The 27,180-nt window shown below is 40.5% G+C and overlaps 1 protein-coding gene across 3 annotated transcripts in view; it reads right to left on the reverse strand.

The window, feature by feature from the left end:
• Positions 1–479: 479 nt before the first annotated feature.
• KAT2B (lysine acetyltransferase 2B) overlaps positions 480–27,180 on the reverse strand; it is a 48,692-nt gene continuing 21,991 nt past the window's right edge. The window contains exons 5-18 of one of the 3 annotated variants that reach the window (XM_081164465.1): positions 23,264–23,445; positions 21,903–22,094; positions 16,908–17,014; positions 16,493–16,618; positions 13,519–13,655; positions 12,332–12,540; positions 10,802–10,928; positions 8,963–9,073; positions 7,117–7,260; positions 5,337–5,451; positions 4,071–4,107; positions 3,805–3,868; positions 3,634–3,718; positions 480–2,694 (exon numbers count right to left, since the gene is read on the reverse strand). In XM_081164465.1, the coding sequence (XP_081020591.1) occupies positions 2,501–2,694; positions 3,634–3,718; positions 3,805–3,868; positions 4,071–4,107; positions 5,337–5,451; positions 7,117–7,260; positions 8,963–9,073; positions 10,802–10,928; positions 12,332–12,540; positions 13,519–13,655; positions 16,493–16,618; positions 16,908–17,014; positions 21,903–22,094; positions 23,264–23,445 (1,830 nt within the window). In that variant the 3' untranslated portion in view covers positions 480–2,500. Of the gene's footprint in view, positions 2,695–3,633; positions 3,719–3,804; positions 3,869–4,070; positions 4,108–5,336; positions 5,452–7,116; positions 7,261–8,962; positions 9,074–10,801; positions 10,929–12,331; positions 12,544–13,518; positions 13,656–16,492; positions 16,619–16,907; positions 17,015–21,902; positions 22,095–23,263; positions 23,446–27,180 lie in introns of all 3 variants that reach the window. The other 2 variants (XM_081164464.1, XM_081164466.1) reach the window with 2 other exon arrangements.

Genomic DNA, 27,180 nt, shown 5'->3' on the forward strand with positions numbered 1-27,180 from the left:
TTGTCAATGTTTTTGAAAAAGATAGCTATTTTAGTTTGCTATCTCAGTAGTGCTATTGTTCCAGCATCCATTCCGTTGTGTTTGTTCCGATGTTTCACTTTAACTGCATAAGGATAGTAGCACAGCTATCTTAAAAAGATTCCAAGGTGCATTCTTACGCAGTTACTTGGAAGTAAACCCTACTGATCACAATGATTCTGAGTAAACATGAATAAGCTTACCCTCTGGCTGTCCTCAATCTACGAGTAGGTTCCAAGGGGTGAATTGGAATGCTCAATTTATAAGCCAACATTTTTTGTGCTCTTCATGTGAACATGTAATGAAGATAGTTCCTTTTGGTAATAGTTGCACTCTCTTCAATTCAGATCTATTATTGGGGGGTCCACAGGAAAACAGATTAACTACATGGGATAGCATAGTGTTTGGTTCTTACCATCTGAAAGTGATGGTACACTTGTCAGAAAGTCTATTCACACAAGTTAAATATTTCAGGGGTTTTTTATATGCAAAGTACGAAATAGCACACAAGATTAATTTTATACATATAATTTAAAACCATTTTATACCAGAACAATAAATAATTTTACAAATGTAGAATTTCACTTAAAGCATTTTTAAAACACATCGTACTATATAGCTTTATTGCACAATATCTATGAAAATAATCTTTAAATTAGAAACCAAATGTTCTCAATATAGAAGAGACTCTAATTTCAAGACAATAAGAATCTTTGAAAATAACACTTTCACAGGATATCAAGCTTAAGAGGTGATTTTGTTGGCCCAGTTTACAAAATAATTGAAAATTACTACTTAAATACTCTAACACACAGCTGCATCATTGTACCTTAAATACAAAGCCAAATAAATTGATTTTTATATAAAGCACTAAGGCATTTATATGTTACCATTTTGACTTAATTTTGTACCGTTACCTAGCAAGGGTAATCTAATCTTAGAATAAACACTACCATAGCCATTTTGAAAATATATTTCTCTTGTAATTCTGTTTGGCAATTTTTTTACATCCGTTTTGCTAGTGAAATATTTCAGCGCATATAAAAACAATGAAACTAGTTCTTGAATGCCTTTGTATAAATTAGGAGAAAGAAATAAAATGAATAAATTTACTTTCTTGGGTGTTGCAGAATTGCTGCCTGCTCACATTCAAACAAGTGAATATTTCCTTCCCTCACCTACCTGAATGAAGGTGTAACTCCAATATTTAATATAATGAGTAGGTAAAATACAGAAGTAATGATCAATAACGTTCTAGTAATACTTCGGTTGAAAATCTGTTTAATGTAACCAAAATAATCCCTATAAACACTGGGAGAGGTGGGTGTGCTCAAAACTACTTTTATGGGGAAGTTCATGAAACCTTTGAAAGTATCAACAGTATTGATCTAGAAAGTGTTGAACACAAGAATTAAATAATTTGTGGTAGTAGCAGCTAGAGAGGAGACATTTCCATTGGGTAAGGATAGTAAAGGAAGATCATATGGGCTAGTCAAATGCACATGTAAATCTGCATGTGCTTTGGTTTCATATGTATGTCAGTCACATCTGGTCAGTGGCGGAGCTTCATGCTCTAGCACTGGGGGGCGGGGTGTGCTGCCCACAGGGCGCAGGCGGGGGGGGAGGCAGCCATGGTGGCACCCCACTGGAATCGCGCTGCTGGGGGCGGTGCGCTTCCTTCGCCAGTTCATCTGGTGACTGGTGACATCTAGTGTTAGCCTATGTGTGTGAAAATCAAGACTATCTCTTTTCACCCAAGTACTGCAGGACCAAGTGTGACTTTAAGGGAAGAATGGCTTTTCAGGGATAAAGGTATGTAAAAACTTATGCAGACAAAGCTTTTGCTGGATTAGGGCATAAAGGTAGAAATGGTTATCGTTTATCTGAATTAAGCTTTTGCTGGCACTACAAAAGTTTTAAAAAGTGGTTTGTGACTACCACAGATTTTTTTGGAAATGACCTAACACAAAGTCAGATGATGCTACATATTTAGATTTTCTTTGCAAACTCTAATATTAAAGAATCAAATTCACAGAGGAAGTTTGAACCTACTGGGGTTTTTGTATCTTAGAGGATTTCTCTTTCATAGCACCTTCTTAGTTGAGTGTTTCATTAAAATATATATAAAACTCATTTCCCCCTTCATTAGCATCTTTTGTAAAAAATAAAAAGCTATTTTACAATTTGATACTGCATTACATTAAGCTTAAACATTCACTGCTTGGAAAAATTTCCCTTTTCAAATCCCCAAACAGTTTGTGCAATACTTCTAATAAAAATGTATTATTGAATACACTGCAAAAGGGCATGCAAGTGTACATTTAAAAAGACTTTAATAAAATAAACTCTTCTATATTACATGTTTTAAAAGTGCTAGTAAATAAAATGTTTTTTTTAAAACACAAATTTCAATTCTATTCAAAGATCAACTGCATATTCTGCTCTTAAATTAGGCATCTTGATTGCATGAGAGAAGGACTGATTACTTGTCAATTAACCCAGCTTCTTTAATTTTTGTGTAGAAGAATTTCTCCAATATATTGGCACACTTGTAGTATTCACTTTCAGGAGGGTTGTACTCTCTGCAGTTTGTAAAGACTCGCTGCAGATCTGCCATGAATAACTTCTTAGACACGTAGTACCTGTTCTTCAGTCGCTCACTCATCGTTTTCAGATCTGTATAAAAACAGAAAAATCAAGTCTTGTTCCTACAATAGTAATATATCCTAGACTTGAATTTTTTTACTATTGTCATCCTCCCCACCCTGTGCTTCTTTAGTGAAAAAGTCCTGTTTCAAAAGTGCTCTTACAGACCTCCTAATTCCTATTTTAAAATGTACACACTGAAAATAGGCTGGTGGTGAGAGCTCTTTCCCCCATTTTTATTTTATTTAAACCTTGGCCCATGGTGATGACCAGACTACAGTTGGAATCATTCCAGCAAATATGAATTATGGGAAATGGGGGAACACAGTGGCCAGAGTTGTGATATGACTGCCACTACGGGCTGCAGTTTGAAAAGTATTTAAAAAAAAACCCACCATCATGGTAAGTGCCCCCCACCAGCCAGACCTGTGGCTCCCATCCCCTGAAATTAAATCATTTGGGTCGGTGAAAATCTCAGTAGTGAAAACTTGTAATTATTTGGAGGGTAGGGCAAAGGTGTTACTGTAAGCTATACATAAAACACTTTTCTACTATCCAAAGTTCTGTTACTGCAAGTAATTTCCACTTACACAGACTACTAGGGTAGTCTTTATCATAAGGGAAAGGTTTGATCTCTGGTATCTCCAGGTAGGGGTGGGAATATCCCTGTCTAAAATCCCGGAGACCACAGCCAGTCAGTGAAGATAATACTGAACTAGAGGGACAAATGTTCTGACTCAGTATACGGCAGCTTCCTTTTCCTGTTTCCTTTTGTACTATAAATGCAAGAACTGCTGCACTGTTGCAGTGCACTGCAAGAAACTTCAGACATTTGTGCAAGATTTCATGGAGCAGTATAAATGAATACCCTCTCCCCCCGTACTCTTGGTTTCTGGGAGCAAAGCCTATATACTCAATTTGCTTCTGGTTCATTGGATGCTCTACTTTTTAAAAAGTTGATGGCCTTACCCATGGGGAACCTTATAACTTCATAATATCCAGGAGCTTCTGTTCTCTTCACTGGTTCCATGAATGGCCAAGCGCTTTGATGGCTCTGGTAGATGGGAGAAAATACACTCATGTAACAACGCTCCATAGCGGGAAAAGGTTTCAAAATATTTACAGAAAATTAATGCTCACCTTGACCTGCTGTAGAATGTTTTTTAGTGTGCTGTAAAGCTGATCTGGATCTTTGGGTTCTTTACTTGAAAAAAAGAAAAGTAGACAAGATTAAAATGTATGATTTGTTTAGTTTTGTAATGCTATTTAATTAATAAAAAGCAATCGCCCACTAATTAAAAATGTACTTTAGTTACTTAACAATTGTGCAACACATATCAGTGCTTCACAGGTACAGTACAGGTGAACTCTAGAAGGCTTTCTTCATTGTCGAAAACAACGCTTACCCTTTTTCTTTACTGCTTGGTTTCCAGCCAGTATCTCCTATATAGCAAACAAAAGTGAAGCATTTAAGAATAAATTACATTAGATTACAAAGTAACTGAGTTGATGTGGACCTATCATAGAATTATATTGCATCCTTACTGAAATACCAATCAAAAGTAACAGCTACAGTAATTCCAAGTCCACCCAGTTTGCTTTAGTCAGCACTCCAATATTCAATTATATGTTCAAGTATGTCTAAGTAGGATAAACCACAAAATCCTGTGGACCGCCCCGAGATCTTTTGAAGGGCAGTATACAAATCTGATGAAGATTTTTTTTATAAAAAAAACTGACTAATTTATCTAGTCATCCTACTTTAGTAAAAATAACCTAATCCTACATGCCCAATGCTGCCCCCTTCCCAGGCTATGTCGCAAACTGCTTTTGAAACTGAGAGGACTTTCAAACACAGTTTGGAGTATGGAATGGGGTTCTGCTATTCAAAGGTGGGGAGAGTAACATCTGCAATTCTATTCAGTTATTTAGGAGTATGTCCCATTGCACTAATTTATTCAGATGCAAATTCCAAAGGACAGCATCCATTGCTGCTTTCTGCAAGCTGTAGCCCTTGTCTATTTAGAGGCCTTTCGTGAATTCTTCCCAACCTCCTGGAAAAGGTTTTAGGCGTATGGGGACTGCAGCGTAGAGGAAGGGGCAGGAGCTGCTTGCTCTGTTGCAGAAGCAGGCTTCTTGTGTAACTGGATGCTTGCTAACAATCCCATGTGAATTTTCTTTACAGATAGAGCTGCGCTCTGTGGGACCTACTTCTGAGTAGGTTTAGGACTGCAATGAAAATCTGTGTAGAGGCAATGATCATTTTGCGTAGCGGTTCCTGAACCCTGTGCGTGTCAGCGGAGCACACATAAGCCCACCCCCTTTTCTGGCCACTTCCGCATTGCAACAATGTGCACATTGTACATATACTGGACAAGCATAAAACAGTCGTTGCCTGTACTAGATAGCAGGACACAAAACATCTGATGGAGAAAGCACTGGCTGTACAGTACGGCATAAAAGCCTGTGGCTACAAAAATAAACTCAACATGTGCATAAAACCTCACAGAGCGTCAGATTCAAATATAATCAACTACTTTTAATGCATTATTTCAAAAGTGGTATAGAATTGTTATGAATAACTAGAAGCAAGTCACTTCAACAAAAGAAATTCTCAAGTTTAAACTGAAAAAGAATGAACCCAATGATAACTGATGTATGATGGTACATACTAATTCCGGGAATGCTTTCTATGGGAATCTGCCGTACACCATCTTTGAAACAAGAAAGGCCAGGATAAACTTTCCGAATCTGAGCTTGCTTCCTTTCGATCAACTTTTTAATAATCTGCAACGAAAGTAACACGGAAATTATACTTTTGGGGTGAAGGAAGTAGGTACTGCACCAAACAGGCATAGATGAGTAAAGGGGCATTAGAGGTGCTTATGATTTCTATGGATCTAGGTGGCCTTCTCACACATTAGGAGCAGGCTTGAGTCACATCGCGGTCTGCAGTGTGATGCTTATCCATGCTCTACTGAAAGCATGGCTGCTGCACAAAACCAGTTGCCTCCAGCTAAAGATGAACCACAACTAGGGACTTCACTTAGGTGTGTTAATACATCTCTGCTTTCTTCCATCATGGAACTCAAGGTGGCAAGCATGTGGTTCCCAGGTAGTCTCCCATCACTCAACCTCTGACCATGCTACGGGACAATGGCATTAGAGGACTTTTGTACACCAAATTAAAACAGGTTACACTGTCGGATTAAAAATTAAGAATGTTCCGCTTTTCATTTTAAAAGCTGCTCTTTTATTGCTGCGAGGCAGCCTTTGGTGGTAGGGCTACCTGGTCCATGGAACCACTATGCTAGGTGTGGCTAACCTCTGCCCCTGCCTCAAAGACCCCTGAGAATTTGGTGGTTGCGGAGGCACAAAAAAACCCTTCACCCTCCCTCACCAACAGCATGGGGGATCTGTCATTGAAAGACGGAGCACTTGGCGTAGGCTTCTGTTGCTGGGATGGGTGGAGAGTAATGTGGGGAACACATGGAAAGTTGTCCTGAGCTTGCCAATTGAAGGTCATGGGTTCAAATCCCACTTTTGCCATTGTTTGTGTATATGTGCTAAAGTAGAGTGGATGGTTTTTCATCACACAAACTTTTTTGGCCGCTGCTATGTGGCTCTCATGAGAGGTCCCCAGAAGGCAACGCTATCCTCTGGTTGAAAAAGGTTAGCCACCCCTGTTCTACATTATATGCTGTGAACAGGCAGAGAAATCCTATGCATGCTTACTCAGAAGGAAATCCCACTGCTCAACTGAGCTTACTCCCAGGAAAGTGTGCATAGGATCATAGGATTGCAGCTTTAAATAGAAAACAATATTTATAAACACTGGGGGGGGGGGTGTCAAAAATTCTAGTAAAACCTTTTTATTTGTCCAGGCTTTTTGAATTACTGTATTTTTTTTAACCTGACTAAATTATTTTATTCTTCTCAATTTTCATCAGTCATTCTGAGAGCACTGCAGCGCTGACAGTGACCCAACAGGATCAAATCTGAGCTACTGGGGCAAATTCAGGGTGGAATATAATTCAACAAATAAATAAATGTTGCTGTATTTTTGTATAGTTGATCTGTGTTGTTTTAATGTTGTATAGCAGATGAAAAAAAAATCTCTTTTGAACGAAGGTGCAATTTATATATTCTTCTGATAAAGTAAGGCTGGCTTGTAACACAACGAGAAGAAAACCCACATTTGTGTACCAAACTGCCAAATTAACACTTCACTACTTTCCATTTCTAACAAATATCGTTCCATACATCAGTATTTTTTGCCTGTAAGAAAAGGAAAGGAATGCTTTCCCATTTCCAAAGCCACTCAGAACAAGCCCCTCTGTAAAAGTTGTGCAATAAACCATATGTCTAAGAAATACTTGCGGGGCAGGTACTAGTAATTCGTGTTTTAAAAAATAATAAAATAAAACATTTGGTTTACTTTTTTTTTTTTACCTCTTTCTGCTTCTTAATGATGACTGAGAATTCGGTGTAAGGGATCCTTGGGTTTAGTTCACATCCCATTAAAGTTGCTCCTTCATAATCCTTGATATAGCCAACGTATTTTGCTTTTGGTACTTTTATGTCTTTTGAAAACCCCTAAGGGAAAGAAGAGTCATTGTCAACGCACTTTGTTCACCTGCTTTCCAGCAGCCTTTTGGAACCACTGTGAGGTCCGTCCCCACCCCACCATGGAAGCACCTTTTGCCTTGTGGGCTTTCAAACCACAACTCTTGAGCCCAGATGAATACATCATTCACCAACTTACACACTGCTGAAATACACATATACCTGCGGCCACTATATATACCACAGTGCCCATTTTAGACTGAGTTCACCCTCTACCTCAGATTTTCAAAGTCGCCCTGCAAGCTACATAGGGCCTCAGGAAGACCTCAAAAAGGAAACAATCAAAGAAACCCAAATGGCATATAGATGTTCCAAAAACCTGTGCAATAAAATTAAAGGGGAAAGATCCCTGATGGAACTTCAATAGATGTGGATAGGATGCCTACGACTGACAGCAGTTCTACAAGGAAGGAGATGTAAGTTGAGTGCCCAAAGGCAGAGACAAAAATCCCGCACTGGTTCAGCTGCCCTCTCTCGATTTTTTGAAATGGAATGCATTAACTGTTACTCTCATGTGCATATTCTTGAAATATGCTTTGAAGAATTAGAGTATATATCCAGTCCCTGTTTGGAGGAAGGAGAGCGGTCACTCAACACATTTTTTTCCCAATGTAACAGCAGAGCACAATTTCAACAGGGAAGTTTGGCATTAGGTCATCATCCTACTGCATAAGAGCAAGCATGATACCCATTTAAAAATGTAAATGCCCCCCAAATTGTGGATGGGATGGGGTGTTGCTTGTTAACGACATTGGCCGTAACCCTCTACATTAATTATCTAGGATTGAATTCAGTGGAATATACTTCTAGGGAGATATACTGTACACTGGATTGTGCGGTAAATTAAAAGTGTTTGGGAAATTCGTTCAAAATACAGAATGCTCCATTAATGTTCACTGCCATTCCTTGGAAAACCTACTTATTAACAATATTTCTAATCGGACCTAACAAAAATGTTTGCAGGACACTTTACAAAATATTAGGAACACAGGAATAAAATAATTCTGTGGAACAGGAAAAAATGCAAAATGTGAAACTGTGAAAGCAACAGTACAATCTCCAGTTAATCTTGGAGCTAATTCCTGCTAATTCTCCAGTTAATAGCTGGTGGGACACAAATTTCTTCCTCCCAGTTGTCTTTTGAGAAGCTGGGGAAAACATACAGATCTCTGAGGGAAGTATATCCCATAATTCTGGGGCCGCCACAAAAAAAAAAAAATCCTGGCAGATTACAACCTTACCTCCTTAGAGAATGAAGTCCAATTTATGGCTCTGGCTATAGGAGGAGAACTTAAACACCACTTCACCTGCATAATAGTGGCTTCTTTAGGATGATTTCCCACCACCACCACAGTGATGTCTAGTATTGGTTACTGACTGTTCCCTACCAGCCCCAGATACCCTGTTGGGTGTATGGGACTGGTGCTAAAACTTTATCGAGTGCAGAAGAGTCACATGATAGCTGCACTAGACAATAAAGCTCATGAATGGCTTTAGGAAGCAGGCAAAGCATGGGTTTACATGCACCACTCTTCAGATTCAAGGAATAACATCGTTTTCCACTCAAACATTTGGCCACCGTCCACCTGAAAGACTTCTCCATCTTAGCAAACCGTTCTTAAAATTTCAGTCCCTCGCACAGGATTAAAAGCACTGTCTCAGGGCTACTTACTTGCTTCTTGAAGTAGCCAATTGCATATTCATCTGCATATGTGAGGAAGTTGAGAATATTGTGCTTAATGTGGTACTCCTTCAGGTGATTCATTAGGTGAGTTCCATATCCCTGCACAGAAATTAGGAGGACAATTTATTTTCTGCGAAATGCAACAAGCCAAAAACCTTGAAGCTCATATGTAAGAATCTGAGGACAAAATAACTTTTAATCAAAGAAACATATTGGGACACCAGGAATGCTTTGTGGGTGCCAGCATAACATGCTTCCGACTTCCAGGGCGAAGGGCTGCTGATTTTCCCTTTTCAACTGCACATGCACACTGAATTCTGCCTCAGAGCCCAGCCTCTCGAGAAGCTTCAGGGTAGAAGCTCTCAGGCCCTGTAATTGGGAAGGGAAGTTTAAATGTTCTGCTGTGTGTGCCAAGTCTGCACAAAGGCCTTTGGGCCCCAGACTGACTATTTAGACCTGGAATCAACTACCCTGTTCTGGTGGCAGAAGCCAGTGGAAGGACTCCCGCTAATTCAATAGGGCTTTCACTGCTCTCAGAACTGACGGAAGGATCTCCTCAGCACTACAATGAAATCCACCCTAAAAGTTTTTCCTTGGGTGTTCAAAGCGCATCACATATATTATTACTTCAGTAATCATTTCAAAAGAAGCTATCCCCATATTTCTGGTGGAGGCTGAGACTGACAGAATAGCGATTTCATGGCTAAAGTCGAGATTTCAACCAGGGATTTTTTCCAGTTTTGCAGTCTATTATTATCATGAAATCTCTCTCCGCGATGAGTACCTTTTTCTGCAAAAGATGTCCTATTTAAAGGGGTTTTTTATTTTGGGTATGTATCAGCTAAAATGAACAGCAATAACAAAAACAACAACATTCTAATGGTCCATATTATTTTCCTGCCTAATGCTCCCACCCGCCACCTAAGTAATCTGCAGTGACTGAGGATGAAACAGAATAATTTCTGTGGGTTAAGAAAGGGTTAACTGGGTTGGGTAATGATCACGAGCTATGACAAAGGCAGGAGAGCAGAACTGTGGAACGATGTCTTTAACCAATGACTGACATAGAAACTTACTTACATGTACATTAGTTGTGGCAAGCTCCACGTGTTGCTGAAGTAAAATTCCCATCATCCCTGGCCATTGGCCATGCATGCTGGGGATGATGGAAGCTGAAGTCCAGCAACATCTGGAGGGCCAAAGGTTCTCCACATCTGGTGGGGAAGGACAAAGAACAGATGTCGGAGGTTCCTGCCCTAAAAGGCTCACAATCTAAGATATATGCAAGCAAGCAAGGTGGGGAACAGAGGCGAGGGCAGAAGAATATGCGACTAGTTCAGTTACACTGACATTGACTTTGTTACATGACTAAAAGGCATTCCAGAAAAGGTGAATTCTGAGTTCCTCCTATGTGGTTCATTTCATGTGATAAGAGGCACGGCTGAATGCCTCTTAGAGATGCATGGATTCATAGTTCTGGCTCTCTGCTGATAGCCAAACTACACTTAGGAGAATAGCATAACGGTTGAGACAAAAACACAACACATTTTCTTCTTCTTTTTACAAGCTGAATTTCCAGGCTTTTTAAAATTTGGCAACCTTTCTACAGCTGGCGTTTATTTCTGCATCCAGGCACTTTTTGGCATGAGCCTGCTGTGGGAGCGCCCTCGCCGCCTATGGGGCAGATGTGCAGTTGTTTCTGTTGGCTCAAAGTCAGGGGAAAGGCTGTGTGCTAATCAAATGGGATGTGCCCCTACACAATGCAATTATGCCTGCATATTGTACGGTGAATTTTGTGCCTTTCCCTACCACTGACTTTGTCCTTACCTTGACTTGTTCGTTAGAAGTCACAGCGCAGAAAACTATTTCTGTAAATCCTTGAGACGGGAACATTCGGAAGCAGATGCCGCCAATCACACGGCCGTCTTTGATCAATGCAAGGGTCTTGTGTTTCCTGGAGTTATATACATTTTATGTCAGGCTTGTTTCACAGCGAGTGATGCATAAGCATTAGCATATCTCACATCCACAGCTAGAGCAGCAATAAATAATAAAAGCATTTGATGCAAAGACCTGACGCCAACTTCATGCTCTGCACAGTCGGTAAATACAAGATCTTAGCAATATATTACATTAAAAAGAAAGCTGCTGATTCACTTTATTTAAAAAGTAAAGATGACCAGGAAATTGGGCCATTTCTTAAACTGAAGTAGTTATTACCGCGTTTTCCAACCCCCTTCCAAACGAATATCTGAACGCCCCATCATACAGTTCTATATTATGTTTTCTACATTATATTGAAAAATTACTTGTTTCTTCAAACTGAGGAACAGTTTTGAATTCCCAACACGAAATTATCATTGTAACAACCACAGGTGCAAATATAAAACAACAGTCCTCTTCCCCCCACCAAACAACAACAACAACAATATATTAACAGTGGGGCAGGTTTTTGAAACCCAAGTTTGGTGAAGATATTAGACTCCAAAAATAATAAAGAAATACAGATGCCGTTAAGCAGGTGGAAAGAGGCTTTCAAGGAACAGCTAAGGAGACATTTTTATTGGCTGATATTAGAGAACCATAATCTACAATGGAGTAATATCTAAAATAGACAAATATTAATTTATATTAATCAATGGCCTGGTTCTTACATAGTGCTAGCCATGGTTTGTATAGTTCAAGTGTGATATGTTTGAATGCCTGAATCCAGTCCAAAATGGCTTCTTTATCTTGCGACAAACCATAATGTGAAGTCAAGATTTGCTATTTGCTTAAGAACCATGGATTATTTGGGCTATAGTTTGGCATTGTGCCTGAATCTAACAACCTTGTTTAACCAGAGTTTGTTTGGCCACCGACAGTCACTAGGCTACAGAGTGCACAATGCAGGAACAGCTAGAAAATAAGCCATCTGTGGGACTACGAATGGGTTCATTGAGCAAACCATGGTTTAGTGTTACACAGCCAGTAATGTAAATACTGGTGCTTAAGCCTTACTTTTCAGTCTAGCCAAGCTTTGAGGGATTGGTCTATTTTATTAGTGAATTTTTCCAATTTTTTTATGTTGGCAGAAGCCACCTGATATATTGAGCTTTCTTTGCTCATTTCCTACAAATTTCATTATATTATAAATAAAAATGGAGAACTGTATTTTTTCATGTTGTGAACTGCCTTTCATATCTGGCACACCTGCTTTTATTGTTCATCTTTACCTTTCTTTTTCTGCTCTGAAGATTGCATCCACTCACCACATAAAATCTGAAAGCATGCTTTTTCTAGAAGCCAAATTTATCCAATATAAAGTATTGCCTTTCTCAATCTACCTTTCCCATGGAGAGGGGAGGAAAAACTTACGGATCAAAGACTAGACGAGTAATATACTCTTTCGGCATTCTGGGTAGCTGATGTGAGAATACATTCTGTAAGCCAACCAGCCACATCATGATTTTCTTATTTGGCTTTTGATTTAGGGAATTTCCAACTACGTGAAATTCAATCACTCCCCTGCGCTCTTCCATCCTCGCTGCTTCATCCCGGGCTGAGTGTGCAGATAGAAAATTAGTCTGCTTTATGAAAGGAAGAAGAAAAAATAAAAAAGGTTCAGTATACATTTGAGAATTTTGGCTACTTTGTTTTCACAGTCAGGCACACAGCACACCTGGAAACCTGTTCCATTTGTTTTGATAGAACACATTTCTAAGTGTGTTAGAAATTCCACTGAAAAACAACAGAATTTGATTACAATGGGACTAATTTCATCTTTCTCCATGTGATTAGAGACATGGTGTGATCCTGTGACTTATCTTGATAAGGTGAACTAATCAGCTCCCTTTCTACATCCAGTGGTACCTTGGTTCTCGAACTTAATCTGTTCTGGGAGTCTGTTCGACTCCCGAAACCGTTCAAAAACCAAGGCGTGGCTTCTGATTGGCTGCAGGAGCTTCCTGCACTCAATCAGAAGCCACTGAAACCGCGTCAGACGTTCAGCTTCTGAAAAACGTTCGCAAACCGGAACACTTACTTCCAGGTTTGCGGTGTTTGGGAGTCGATTTGTTTGACAACTAAGCCGTTTAGGAACCAAGGTACCACTGTATTAGCAATGTTGTTGTTTTGTTTTAAATGAGCTCTGATGAAATTCAGAATTCACACTTAAAGATTTTACCGTTCCATACCACCTATTCTATAAGAGAAGCCTTTTTTTACTTAAAGCATTTCTTAGTTGATATTTGCAGGAAAGGTATCAGTTTGTGATAACAGGAAGAACGGCATGACAGGAAGGGAGCTGCTGTTAATCCATGTGAAAAACACTCAGCTGTATGGACCAATGGTTTATTTCAGTTTAAGGCAGCTTCTTATTCCATAGGCAGTATTAAGTGTCACACTGAATTATGATATTCTGTTGGGAAAGGGAACAAATGCATTGCTTGAAATAAAAGGAAGCTAGGCGTGACAAAACCTACAGACAACTTCTAGTTCAGAGGTTGCCAACCTTACGGGGCTGATGGGCACATTTGCAAACTGGAGAAAACTACATGTCTCACCTCTGGACCGAGCATTGCAGCTGGATCTGTAATGGTTGACATCACTTCATTGATGAGTTCAATAGGAATGTCTCCTACAACTCTTGGCTTCTTAGCATCCTCCACGGAATAAGGCTCATTGCTTTTTCTCTTCTCCCCTGGATAATATAGCAACAGCAATTGAAATAATAATCTAAACTACTAAAGAAGCTATAACTCTGTCAAAAGGCAGACATTCAAAGAATGGGAAAATGCCAAATTATGTAACTCATAAGAGATGTAATAAATCAATATTTTAGTGTAGCAGCATCCACACTTTGGAACTCCCTGCCTATTGACATTAATCAGGTGCCTTCGCTGGACCCTTCTGGGTTCTGCCTTCTCCACGGAAATAAAAAGCCTCTGAGCAGGTATCGGTTTATGATACCAGGATGAACACCCCAGCAGATTAGAGGGCCAGCCTAGCCCAGTCCATTAGCCAAAGGGGAAAGCTTGCTTCTCCAACCCAAAAAGAACATTCAGCTCTAATGGCCAGTTTCCCTGGCTCCATCTGACACCAGGGGAACTCACAGCTTCTGGGATGTGTGGGTTTGATTAAGGTGCCTTAAGAAGATGAGTTACACTTCTTATAAATAAAGACAAATGACAGTTTTGGGTTACTGTGTTTTTTTTAAGTGTATATAAACACCTACATGTTGTGCAACACAAATTTAAAAATAAAAATTATCACTAATTTGTACAAAACGGGGTGTTATAGCCAATGCCAGTCCTGCTCTGCACAGGCCCACTGAAAGTAACAAACACCACAAACTCATATCCATTAATTTCAATGGATCTACTCTAAGTAGGACTTGTTTAGTCGTTTAGTCGTGTCCGACTCTTCGTGACCCCCTTCATGGATCACTGCCTTGCCGTGGCGAAAGGGCTTGAATAACTCAGAGAAGCTATGAGCTATGCCGTGCAGGGCCACCCAAGATGGACAGGTCATAGTGGAGAGTTTTGACCAAACGTGATCCACCTGGAGCAGGAACCGGCAAGCCACTCCAGTATCCCTGCCAAGAAAACTCCATGGACAAAAACAACAGGCATATAAAAGTAGGACTAGCCCTGGATAAAACCCAAAGTTCTTGTCCCATGGAGTATACAGGCATTTCCTATTTGTGTCAATGTGACAAAAGTTGCTTGTCTCCATGCCCGCCTTTGCACTCAGCTGCCTTTCCCCTCTGTGATGTAAGAGAAGTTGCACACAGAACTATGTGTAGTTATTTGATTCTTTTCTCATTTTCCCAACCCCCAATACAGGGCAGCTGCTGAGATGGAAGATGAGTATGGATGAACAGCTCCTGAACCCTATTCTCCCTGTACTTCTTTCCCACTGAAAATGCTTCTTCCTGCCTGCCTCTCTCCCTCTCTGCAGCTGCATTTATCCCTGCTGAAGGAGAAGATACAGATAGACGGCTGCATTAAGAGTAGATGTCTCTTCTGGTTCATGAATCAACAAAAATGGCAGTCAAGCTTCCATTGTATAACGTTTTGCACATATGGCATTAAAAGCTGCAAGGAGACAGATTGGCACTTTAGGGCCAGGATCAGCTAAAAATAGCCGCATTTTGACTTGCTTCATTAACTGCTGGGCAGGGGGGCGTGTTGCAGAATCAAATAACTTGGAAGGGAGGAAACACTTTGTCAATTCAGAATGGAAGATTTTAGATGAGCTTTGATTTTCCAAATTGGTCCTGAACAAAACATGGGCTTCAGAAGGTGATTACTGGAGGCACACGAAACATGTATGTGCTTGAAGTCAGGTCACCTGGAGAAGCAACAAGCATCCACCACACCTCTCTGGACAATTTCAGTTGAATTCTTGCAGCCCAGTCCTTGTTTCATGACATTCAATAGGCCATACGTCATAGCAAGCCTTCTTAGAGATTGTGGAGTTCAGATTTGCCTGGGCTGCGAAGGGCATCCTTTGTCTCTTATCTCCAACAGGTATTTCAATTGTATGGAGGCTAATATCTGCTGAGGGAAAGTCACTCTGCACGCACTCAGGGCTTATCCACCGTTACCTTTCACCCTGCAATTTCCAGGCAGAAATCTGCACTTTAATGCTCTGTGTCTGAGCACCCTCTCCCCTGAGCTTTCCCCACCAAAACCCGCTCTTTAAAACTGAATCAGAGCAAACGTCAATTTGAGTTTTCTGCGGACTGGTGTCTACACTGGTTGGACACACACAGACCTGGAAAGCCCAGACCACGGCTGGAAAGAGCGAAAGAAAGTTAAGTGTGGATAAGCCCTCATTTAGTTGCTTCACATGTCTGAGGGTTGAGCCCTGCCAAAGAGGTGAAAGTAAAGGTAAAGGACCCCAGTCAAAGGCGACTATGGGGTTGCGGCACCCATCTCGCTTTCAGGCCGAAGGAGCCGGCATTTGTCCACAGACAGCTTTTCAGGTCATGTGGCCAGCATGACCAAACCGCTTCTGGCACAACGGAACACCGTAACAGAAACCTGAGCGCATAGAAACACCGTTTACCTTCCCGCCACAGCGGTACCTATTTATCTACTTGCACTGGTGTGCTTTTGAACTGCTAAGTTGGCAGGAGCTGGGATAGAGCAATGGGAGCTCACCCATTCACTCGGATTAGAACTGCAGACCTTCTGATCAGCAAGCCCAAGAGGCTCAGTGGTTTGGACCACAGCGCCACCCACGTCCCCTACCTGCCAAAGAGACTGGGTTTCAGAGTTGGGACCTGGCCAACCCGACTGATAGTTAAGCCCTCTAAATAGCATGAAGCAAAACTAACAGCAGACACCAACACTGTAGTACAATGGCTAGAACCCTTTTTGTTGCACAAACTATCAACGTGGGGCATCACCGACAGCTTTATATTGCTCAACTCCCATTCTATTCAATGGGGCTTGCTCAGCAGAAATTCCATGCAGATTCCCTAGCTTGAGCACAAAAAAAAAGCTAGAAGCCCACTGCTCTTCACGTTACCTAGATTCGGGTCCAGACTAGAAGCAGCCTTGCAAACAGGACTCATACTTCCACCACTGGGTTGCTCTAGAGAGGAGGGGCTTGCACTGTAAGGAACAGACCTTACCACAGGGGGGCGGCTGATAACTGCAAGGAGACAGAAAGAAAACAACATTGAATGTAGGAATGATGGGCACTAAGTAGAGCCCCCCTGAAGATATTTACATGTTCAGGGAATCCTCCAGTTGGTGTTAATGGGAGCTTTCATTGAAATGCAAATGGCAGCTTCAGAGAGGGGATTGTAGTCAGGAAGAGAAAGGGTGAATTTTCCCATTCCCCACTGCATAGGCAGCTCAGGCTGTCCCAACAGCTGCTGTTTGCATAGCATCCATGTCTAATTTGACTTTCATTCTGTCCTGCACCACATTACATTTACCTGTCTGGATGCCTAGCTGGGCACTTCGAGAAGATGATGCTATGAAATCTGGATCCCAGATAGGAGAACTTTGACTGTACACCTCTTCCTCCAGCATGGACAGGAACCTTAACACAGGAATTGAGGCAGCATTAATAGATGGAAGTCTTATCTATCAAGAAAAACATACCTTGCTTCATAATAATAATCAAAACAGGAACAAGCTGAACAAACAAAAAACACTTTTGGAAAAATGGTCCGTTGCAAATTTCTGATGAAATTTAACAACAGTTGAGAGAAAAAGCACAGTACTGATGTGAAATCATTTGCTTATATATCTAATGCATTTGTTAGATGCTTATAAAAATTCTTGAGCTACTCTAGCTGGCGTGACTACTCATCACAACTGCCGACAATTGTTGTCACCGCCATGTTGTTTTTTTTAAATTCCCCCCTTCTCTACATTGTATAAAGTCATTTACAGTATGATCCTATCCTTGTCTACTCAGGAGTAAGTACATTTCTGTTCAATAGGGCTGACTCCCAGGTATGTCAGTACAGGGCTGCAGCCTTAGAAGCTCACAAGTTTGTTTTGGAGTATTTTCTATACCAGGGATGAGGAACCTGAAGCCCTCTAGATGTCATTGGGCTCTAACTGCCATCAACTTCAGCCAGCACGGCCAGTTCTCAAGGATAGGAGTTGTAGTCCAGCAACATGAGGTGGGGGGCTTGGGTTTCTCATTCCTGCTTCAGAACCATTAGAAGTGAGCTTTTACTTCTGTCCTGTCCCATCCCATTGCCTGGGGCTCGTTCATGGAGGTACTGCCTTCAAGGTCACAGCAGAAAATCTAGGAACATTTATGCTAGAAGATACTGGAAAGCCTTCACTATTTAGGCCTGTAAATAGCTAAAAAAAATCTGAACAAACATTTAAAAGAAGTTTATGCTGCCATTATTCAGATCCTGCTAGGCATTTCATGAATAATACTAGAGAGCTTCCTTTGAAACATCGAAATATCTGACCGGGCTATGCATTAAGATGATAATCATGCAATATTAGAAAACCCTCATACTATTAAGGATATGCCTGCTTAATCCTTTCACTGAGGTCTGTTGAGAATTCTGCTTTGAAAAATAAGAACTCGCTCAGAATTCTAAACCGAAGTTTGACCAGCTGAGTCACTCGTTTTGTGTGGAAATATTGCTCACAGCAAGAATGATTATTTTTTTAAAAATGATTTAACATTCATGTGAGGCTGCAAGCCCCAGCAAACTTAGTGGGACTTCTTTTAAAATAGATATTGCACTAAACCATGGTTTATGACAGCAGAAGAATGTTATTTACCTCATGTCCTACCTGTGGCCTGCCAAATGGCTTCTCTTTGGCCACTGGTGATGCTGGACTAGAGAGGTCCAGCACAGCTCTTCTTATTACATCTGGACTACAGACCTCTGATTTAAATCACACCAGGGCAATAAACCCGGGTCACATGGTTCAGACGTAAGACGGAACTCTGGATTAATATAAACCAAGCTCTCCACACCAAACCCAGCACATGAAAGCAGAGCAAAATGTGCTCATTTACAGCTTCATGTGCCATGGTTTTACAAAATCCTCAATGATTGGCTGAACTGGGCCAATCTGTCTCTGTTGCAAAGCCAACAAAATCACATTGCTAACACAACATCATGACAGCCTCATTCAGGTTGATTTGCAGCGTAATTCCAAGATGCATTTGTTTAGTCGTTTAGTCGTGTCCGACTCTTCGTGACCCCATGGACCAGAGCACGCCAGGCACTCCTGTCTTCCACTGCCTCCCGCAGTTTGGTCAAACTCATGCTGGTAGCTTCGAGAACACTGTCCCACCATCTTGTCCTGTGTCGTCCCCTTATCCTTGTGCCCTCCATCTTTCCCAACATCAGGGTCTTTTCCAGGGAGTCTTCTCTTCTCATGAGGTGGCCAAAGTATTGGAGCCTCAACGTCACAATCTGTCCTTCCAGTGAGCACTCAGGGCTGATTTCCTTCAGAATGGATGCGTTTGATCTTCTTGCAGTCCATGGGATTCTCAAGAGTCTCCTCCAGCACCATAATTCAAAAGCATCAATTCTTCGGCGATCAGCCTTCTGATGCATTAGTCAACTATAATTGCCTTCAGTGTGGTGGAAATATGGCATTAGTCGTGATTATGTCACTGCGATCAGACTCAGGCACACCCTAACTAATCCCTAGTCCAGTCTTTACCCAACCTGGTGCCTTCCAGATGTTCTGGACTCCAACTCCCATCAGCCTCAGCCATCAAGATCAATGGTCAGGGATGGTGGGAGTTGTAGTCCAAAAGATATGGAGGGCACCAGCTTGGGGAAGGCTGCCCTAGACTCTCAAAGAACAAGTGGATATAAACAAATTCTGGAAGAGAAAGAAACTGTTCCATGAGATGGTGCGAAAACAGCCAGCTCATCAAAAAGGACATAGGGCTGGTTATTTTAAAAAGAAAAACCCTTAATAATTCTCATAGAACAGTTTCTTTCACTTTCACAATCTTTGTTCCCACACCCTTAGTTCTAAGAGAAGCAAGCCTAGATAGACAGGCATAAAGATCTTTCTTTATCTTTATCCTTATCCTATTTGTTCTCTGAAAGATCTGAGTGTGTGGAAACTTTGCAACATTAGATATTTAACTCATCTCATCAGAGACACTACTTTGCCAATGTTTCTTCATGATGAAGCAGTCACTATTAAAGAGCCGCATGTTACTGCTGAGCAATTTGTTCTTTGCTAAACCGGCAGCTTAAAAAAAAGGTAATTACATGGTACCTTTTGCTATTGTCCCACTAATGTGTTTGAAATGCAAGCAGTCATGAATAAATTATTCCTGTTACAGTACAATTATTATGTAAACTGACATCTTCATGGCTTTCCCCACCAAGCTGCACGGCAAGACACACTACTTATAAAGTCGCAAGCTATGTAATGCACTGCACTGTGTTGATAGGTCTAAAAATGCAAGCGAGTAGCTTCTGCTAAATTATTGAAAATGAAATGAAGGGAAACAATAGATACTTGAACTCATTAGGGTACAAAAGACCACTTTCAAATCCTACCACACAGACACATAAACTAATACAGCATAAAATATTTATATTAAATGATGTCGTTTGAATAACTCTCTCTCTAACACTCTCTCTCTCTCTCTCTCTCTCTCTCTAAATATATAATATACAATGAAATGCAGCCTGTAAAAGGCTAAAGCGAATTAGCCTCACACACATTAAACCACAACTATGGTTTCAGATGGTGTGGCGAAGCTGGCATATTGCCGTCCAACCATGAAGTTTTGGACCTTTGGAGCTCATTTTGAGTCCTGAACAGAAACAATTTCAATCCAACCCTTGTGGAGCTAAATCTTGGGGTATGAATTTCATCAACTTTAACAGCAGGTCAACTCCAGAAATGCCTGGCTTGGAGTATACATTTTTGCTCCGTGAACAGAAGGAGCTTCTGTTCACTGCAGGACCGCTTTCCAACGAGCGGAAGCTCTCTCCAGCCACACAGTGAAAACTCAGGTTCTGAGCCAATGTTTATCACATAACACATTCATTATACATATCTTAAGAAAGTCATTAAGATCAGTTAATTGAAAGCTAGACCAAATTTCACTGAGATTTTTTAAAATATTTGTTTCACTGCATTCTTATCCTGCTTTTCTGCCTATGCCCAGACAGAACCGCATACAAAGGCCCACTTCACACGTAATGCTAAGCCAAACATGTCTTAGTGTAAATGGGGGGAAAGTGGGATTCCCAGAGCTAAGATAGCAGCCACAGCCCTCTTTCCCCAGGGCCTGGCACTACTCAAAACTAAGCTATGGTTTGATGCAGCACTACTTCCAAACCCAGGCTCATGGATTGTCTCCTGCAAACCACAAAAGGCAACATGTCCATTTCTACTGCATGACTACTGCCGTGTGTTGTACACAGGGCTGCCTCTGAAGATGGTACAGAAACTTGAGCTCGTGCAGAATTCAGTGGCCAGGTTGCTCAGTGGAACAAGACGGTTTGAGCATATTGCACCAATGCTGGCCTGACCACACTGGCTGCCAATTAGTTCCCAGGCGCAATTCAAAGAGCTGGTTTTGACCTATAAAGCCTTAAACGGCTCAGGACTGCAATACTTCAAGGACTGCCTCTCTCCATGTGAACCCACCTGGACCCTGAGATCATCATCTGAGGCCTTCTTTGTGTTCTGCCAGTGTTTGAAAAGGAAAAGGTTTTGACCTCCTTTGCTTGGTCCTCAGACCCCAGTCGGCACAAAGAGTACTCGAGAAGGAGTACTTTGCAGAATGCTGATTTTATTCTAAAAAAAAGTCTTCTCCAACTAGGACCTACATATCATAACTACATTAACTATGAACTACATATCAAACGCAGCCAACTTTCTACCATCCAACCAACCCACAACACACACAATCAATGACAACTCTATATATTTATAGACATAGGTAGATAAAGGTTTGCATGAGTCATGTAGGCTTTGCCGATTCCTTGTAGGCCGCTGACTCATGCTGACTCAGTTCCTTTTGTATTAAAGAAGGGGCGGCTAATTTTAAGCGGTGACATGTTCCTCCTCCTCAAGAGGTCTGGAGGGTGTCAACACAAGAAAGGGCTTTTTCTGTTGTGGCTCTCCATTTGTGGAATGCTTCCCCCAGAGAGGTTGGCCTTCATGATACACCTTTAAGTGCCAGGCAAAACCTTCCTCTTCAACCAGGCCTTTGGCTGATTAACATCTGATACCCTTTTAAATGTTTTGTGGGAGGCGGAGTTTATCGGTCTGTTTTTGTTTTTACTATGCATTTTGTGCTTTTATATTATATTTTGATGTTGTGAACCGCCCTGAGATCTGTGGATGAAGGGCGGTATACAAATTTTAATAATAATAATAATAATAATAATAATAATAATAATAATAATAAATACATTTTATGTTAATCAGAAAGTTCACAACAAAAGCAAAATTACTTAGGAAAATGTGTGAGTATTAGCGTTCGTTTCTCAGGTGGAAGCTTGTCCTTTTCCTGTCTTGCGTGTTCTAGGAGTTGCCTTCTCATGACGGTAAAGACGGAGCGCAGCAGTGTTCTCCCAAAAACTTGCGTGGTTTCGTATCGAGGTAGACTGTCACAAAACTGGGGCACGTTGCAGTAGCACAACCACCTGCGAAGGGGGAAATATTAAGATAGAATAAACCCAGGTAACGGATCCAAACTAATATGAAAACATATCTCCTTTCAAAACCTAACTACTCTATTCACATCAATTCACCTTAGAGCAGGGATCCTCTTAACAAAAAGTATATTTAATTAATATCCAGAATCACGACATTTGCAGCGAAGAATCTGGTTAGAAAACACATCAAAATTCCGTAGCTACATGCACACTAGAAAACTTCTAGCAGGTCCAAATTGTAGAATAAGAGTTGCAAAACTGGGTCAAACGTAAGCCACTAGCTCTTCCAGCTCAGGCATCTACTGACATCTAAACAAATGTAGATCGACAAATCAGAGAACTGTAGTCCTGTAAATGTCCAAAATGTATTTTGTATGGTTTAAGTTTTAACCTCTATCTTCAGTACATTATTTTATTTTATTGCTATGTCATCTGATGATGATGATGACCTAGTCCAATCCCCAGCAATGCAGGAACCTCAGTGAACATGATATTCTCTAGATGCAAGATGTTTGCACCCTTCCCTGGAGAAATTTCAGGGAACAGAACGGGCCCTGAGGTGTGCAAAGCCTTCCTTGCCCCCACTAAGCCAGTTTTGATACTGCAGCAGAACAGGACCTTTGCACGAGGCACTAAAATGTGTGGGGAGGTGGGTCGTTTTAGGAAGATTGTGCAAAAATTTCCCTTTTCCAAGCAGCTGACTCTAGGTATTGTAGCAATCATGTTGCTTGCAAAATCCTGCCCAAAATGCTGGGAATATGCACACAGTAAGCAGGTTACTCACACAGAACTTGCACCTGCAAAGCAAATTCATTAGCACCCTCCTAAAGGCTTGGCCACAAAACCATAGACATCTGCAACAGGAACATTGTTAGGCAGCACCAAAAGACAGGGCAAAATAAGGACGGCCTCAACAGGAGCAAGAAAATATTTTATTGAGGAATGGTGGCATCTACTAGCCCTGCTGCCATTCCCTAGCATCTGGTCATCACAGGTAGATTGCATTGGAACTCGTAGGTTGTGCTTTTGTCTACAGCTTGACCCTACAAACAGACTTTCCTTCCATGTACGTAATATGGAAAGGGCAAATGGCACCCGCTACCTACTGGAACTGATCCTACAGGTACAAATGAATACCTGAAACAAGACACTGTTACCTTGTGTAGTTCACTTTGTAGCTAGCAATGTCGTCATTAGGTGACCTCTGTCTTCGCTGGGAAGGTGTCTCCAGGTGCCAGTAGTTGATGCGATTCAGGAACATTTTAGCCAGCTCTACTATCGTTTGCCTCTCTTTCGACGGTAAGTGACTAAATTTGTATTGCACAAAATTATTAACTCCCTTCAAAAGAGACGACAAATAAATGAGACCATTTGTAAATCAAAAGGAAGACGAGGCTCTAAATGCATATTTAGGATTTTATTTATGTTAAGAAGAAGAAGAAGAGTTTGGATTTGATATCCCGCCTTTCACTCCCCTTCAGGAGTCTCAAAGCGGCTAACATTCTCCTTTCCCTTCCTCCCCCACAACAAACACTCTGTGAGGTGAGTGGGGCTGAGAGACTTCACAGAAGTGTGACTGGCCCAAGGTCACCCAGCAGCTGCATGTGGAGGAGTGGAGACACGAACCCAGTTTCCCAGATTACGTGACTACCGCTCTTAACCACTACACCACACTAAGTGATGAATTAATATGTTTAATTCCATAAGGTGAAGATTTAAGGATGTTAATGTCTAAGTTAAATTTTATAAGAATTGGGATTTGGAAAACCGTTAAAAGGACATGCAATGAAATTCACCCAAGGGGAAGCGAGGAAGTCACTTAACAAAGTTAGTAAGTGTAATTCTCAATAAGGCTATGATTTATGTTTGTTTGTCTTATGTGTTTGTTTGTTTGTTTGTTTGTTTATAATACTGTGAAAACTAATTAAAAAATGGGGGGGGGGACTAAATGCATATTTCCTATTTAATGACTGCATTCTCTCTAGTGGCTAGTTAAGATCCACTTCACATCCAGCAAAATAGCCATAAAAAGAAAGAAAGAGAAAGAAAAAAAGAAGAAATTCTGGTTCAACTCATGGAAAATGAGAGAAAAATGATAATAAAACCTAAAGATGAACAAATTAAACATACTATCAAAATGCTACAAACTCAGTATTCCATGTTGGTGAATCAGGAAGTGGAATGGAAAGCAAAGTTAATGAGACAAAAAATCTTTGAATCGGCAAATAAAACTGGGAAGCTTCTGGAATGGCAGCTGAGAAAACGTCAAAGTCAAAATTTAATTAATAAAATCAGGATAGGGGAACAGCTGACGGAAGATCCAAAAGAAATAAGAAGAGCCTTTCAAGGATTCTATAAGGAACTTTACAGGAAAGAAAAAGAAGATATAAAAAAGATAGAAAGATATCTGGAAATTTACAAAGGAAAACAGGTATCATTGGAGGAAAGAGAACAATTAAACGCCCCAATAACCAATCAAAAAATCCAAAAGTCAATAAAGAAGATGAAACAAGGTAAAGCCCCAGGACTGGATGGGTTAACCTCTAAGTATTATAAATCACTTGGTGAGCAGCTAGTACCGGTTCTAGGGGAAGTAATGAATGCTATTTTACAAGGAAAAGGGAAAACTCCTGGAAGGAGGCTTACATAACGTTGATCCCCAAACAAGATACGGACCATCAGAGTGTTAAAAATTTCAGACCGATATCATTGTTAAACCATGACTATAAACTTTTTGCGGACATCTTGGCCAACAGATACAATATTAAATGATTTAATTCATAGAGACCAGGGAGGTTTCTTGCCAGGTAGGCAATTGAAGGATAATGTGAGACATATTATTAATATATTGGAATACCTGGAAGTAAGAAATGATAAGCCAGCCATACTGATGTTCATTGATGCTGAAAAAGCATTTGATAATGTATCCTGGTCATTTATGAAGAAGAGTATAGAAAAGATGGGGATCTGTGGCACCTTTTTAAGAGGAATTGAGGAAATTTACTCAGAGCAGAAAGCAAAATTAATTGTGAACAACACCTTAACAGACTCATTTGACATTACAAAGGGTACCAGACAAGGCTGCCCACTATCTCCGCTGCTTTTTATCAGTGTATTAGAAGTACTAATAAATTGCCTGAGAGGAAGAACAGAGATAAAAGGGGTCAAAATAGGCGCCAAAGAATTCAAACTTAAGGCCTACGCGGATGACATGGTATTAACCTTAGAAGAACCCCAAGAAAGTGTAAAAATAGCATTAGAAGAAATGGAAAAAATTGGGCAACTGGCAGGATTTAAATTGAATAAGACAAAGACGAAAATGTTAGGCAAAAAATTAGAAAAAAGTGAAGTAGAAAGGTTAGAACAAGAAACTGAAATCAAGGTGGTCAAAAAAGTTAAATATTTGGGAATTTGGATGTCGGCAAAGAACATAAACTTATTCAGTGACAATTACCAACCAGTCTGGAAGGAGATTAAAAGAGATTTAGAAATATGGGACAGACTAAAGCTGTCAATGACTGGAAGAATGTCAGCGATCAAAATGAACTTATTACCGAAAATGGTATTTTTGTTCCAGACAATCCCGACAATAAGAGGTTTAAGACAATTTAAAGAGTGGCAAAAGACTCTCTCGCGTTTTATATGGCAAGGGAGAAGACCAAGGATCAAATTTAAAATACTGACCGATAAGAAAGAAAGAGGGGGGTTCGCTGTACCTGATCTGAAACTCTATTATGAAGCAGCGTGTTTATGTTGGATAAAGGAGTGGATAACCCAGGAGAACCCAGATTTGTTAGATTTGGAGGGGCACAACAATAGATTTGGATGGCACTCCTATCTTTGGTATGGTAAGGCAAAAGTGCATAAAGGGTTTACAAATCATGTGATAAGGGGTGCTCTATTTGAAGTCTGGGACAGAAACAAGAATTTGTTGGAAAGGAAAACACCGTGGTGGGTGTCACCAATTGATATGTTAACAGTTAAAAAACTGAACATAGAAGGGAGAGGGGCCACCTATGAGGAGATTCTGATGAAGGCCGAAAAAGGTTGGAAATTGAAGCCTTATGATTGTATTGCTGGAAAATTGACAGGATGGTTGCAATACCATCAAGTCAATGATGTTTTTAAAGAGGACAAAAAATTAGGATTTGAAGACAAAAAATCGAAATTTCAAACAGACATTATAGAAAGTAAGTCTAAACTACTTTCAAAAATGTATAATCTCCTATTAGAATGGAATACAAAAGACGAACTTATTAAAGAGGCTATGATAAAATGGGCTATTGATCTAGGACACAACATAGACTATGATGTATGGGCCAAACTCTGGAATGAGAGTATAAAATTCACCGCTTGTTCTGCCTTAAAAGAGAATGTTATGAAGATGGTCTATCGTTGGTATCTTACTCCCACCAAATTGGCAAAAATGTACAGGACTAGTAGTAAAACTTGCTGGAAATGCAAGGAAAAGGATGGCGACTTCTTTCATATGTGGTGGTCATGTAATAAATTAAAAGAGTTATTGGAATCGATTTATAACGAGTTAAAAAAGATGTTTAAGTATAGCTTTCCCCAAAAGCCGGAAGAATTCTTGCTAGGTCTGGTGGGAGAAGATATTAAGAAGACTGATCAAAGATTATATTTGTACGCAACAACAGCAGCTAGAGTTCTGATAGCTCAAAAGTGGAAGCAACAGGAGATGCCGACAATAGGAGAATGGCAGATAAAGCTGGTTGAATACGCTGAGATGGCTAAATTGACACACAGAATTCGCAATCAGGAGGAGACAAAGTACCAAAAAGAATGGTGTAAATTTTTGATCTATATAAGTGAGAACTGTACAAATTTGAAAACTTCGGCAGGATTGAAGTAAATCTTATGTCATGTTGTAATATCTAATCAAAGAAACTGTGAACTATAGAATAGAATAGGAAAACTGATGGAAGGGAAGGACGGAAGTCAACAGCTCTACGGAGCATAAAGTAGGATATATGTAATAAGATTTGATGTTTTACTGGTGTTGGTGGGTGTTGGTGGGTGATCTTAAATCTCAATAAAAATTATTTATATAAGA

Source organism: Podarcis bocagei (assembly GCF_964188305.1).
Source record: "Podarcis bocagei genome assembly, chromosome: 12".
Classification (NCBI taxonomy): Eukaryota; Metazoa; Chordata; class Lepidosauria; order Squamata; family Lacertidae; genus Podarcis; species Podarcis bocagei.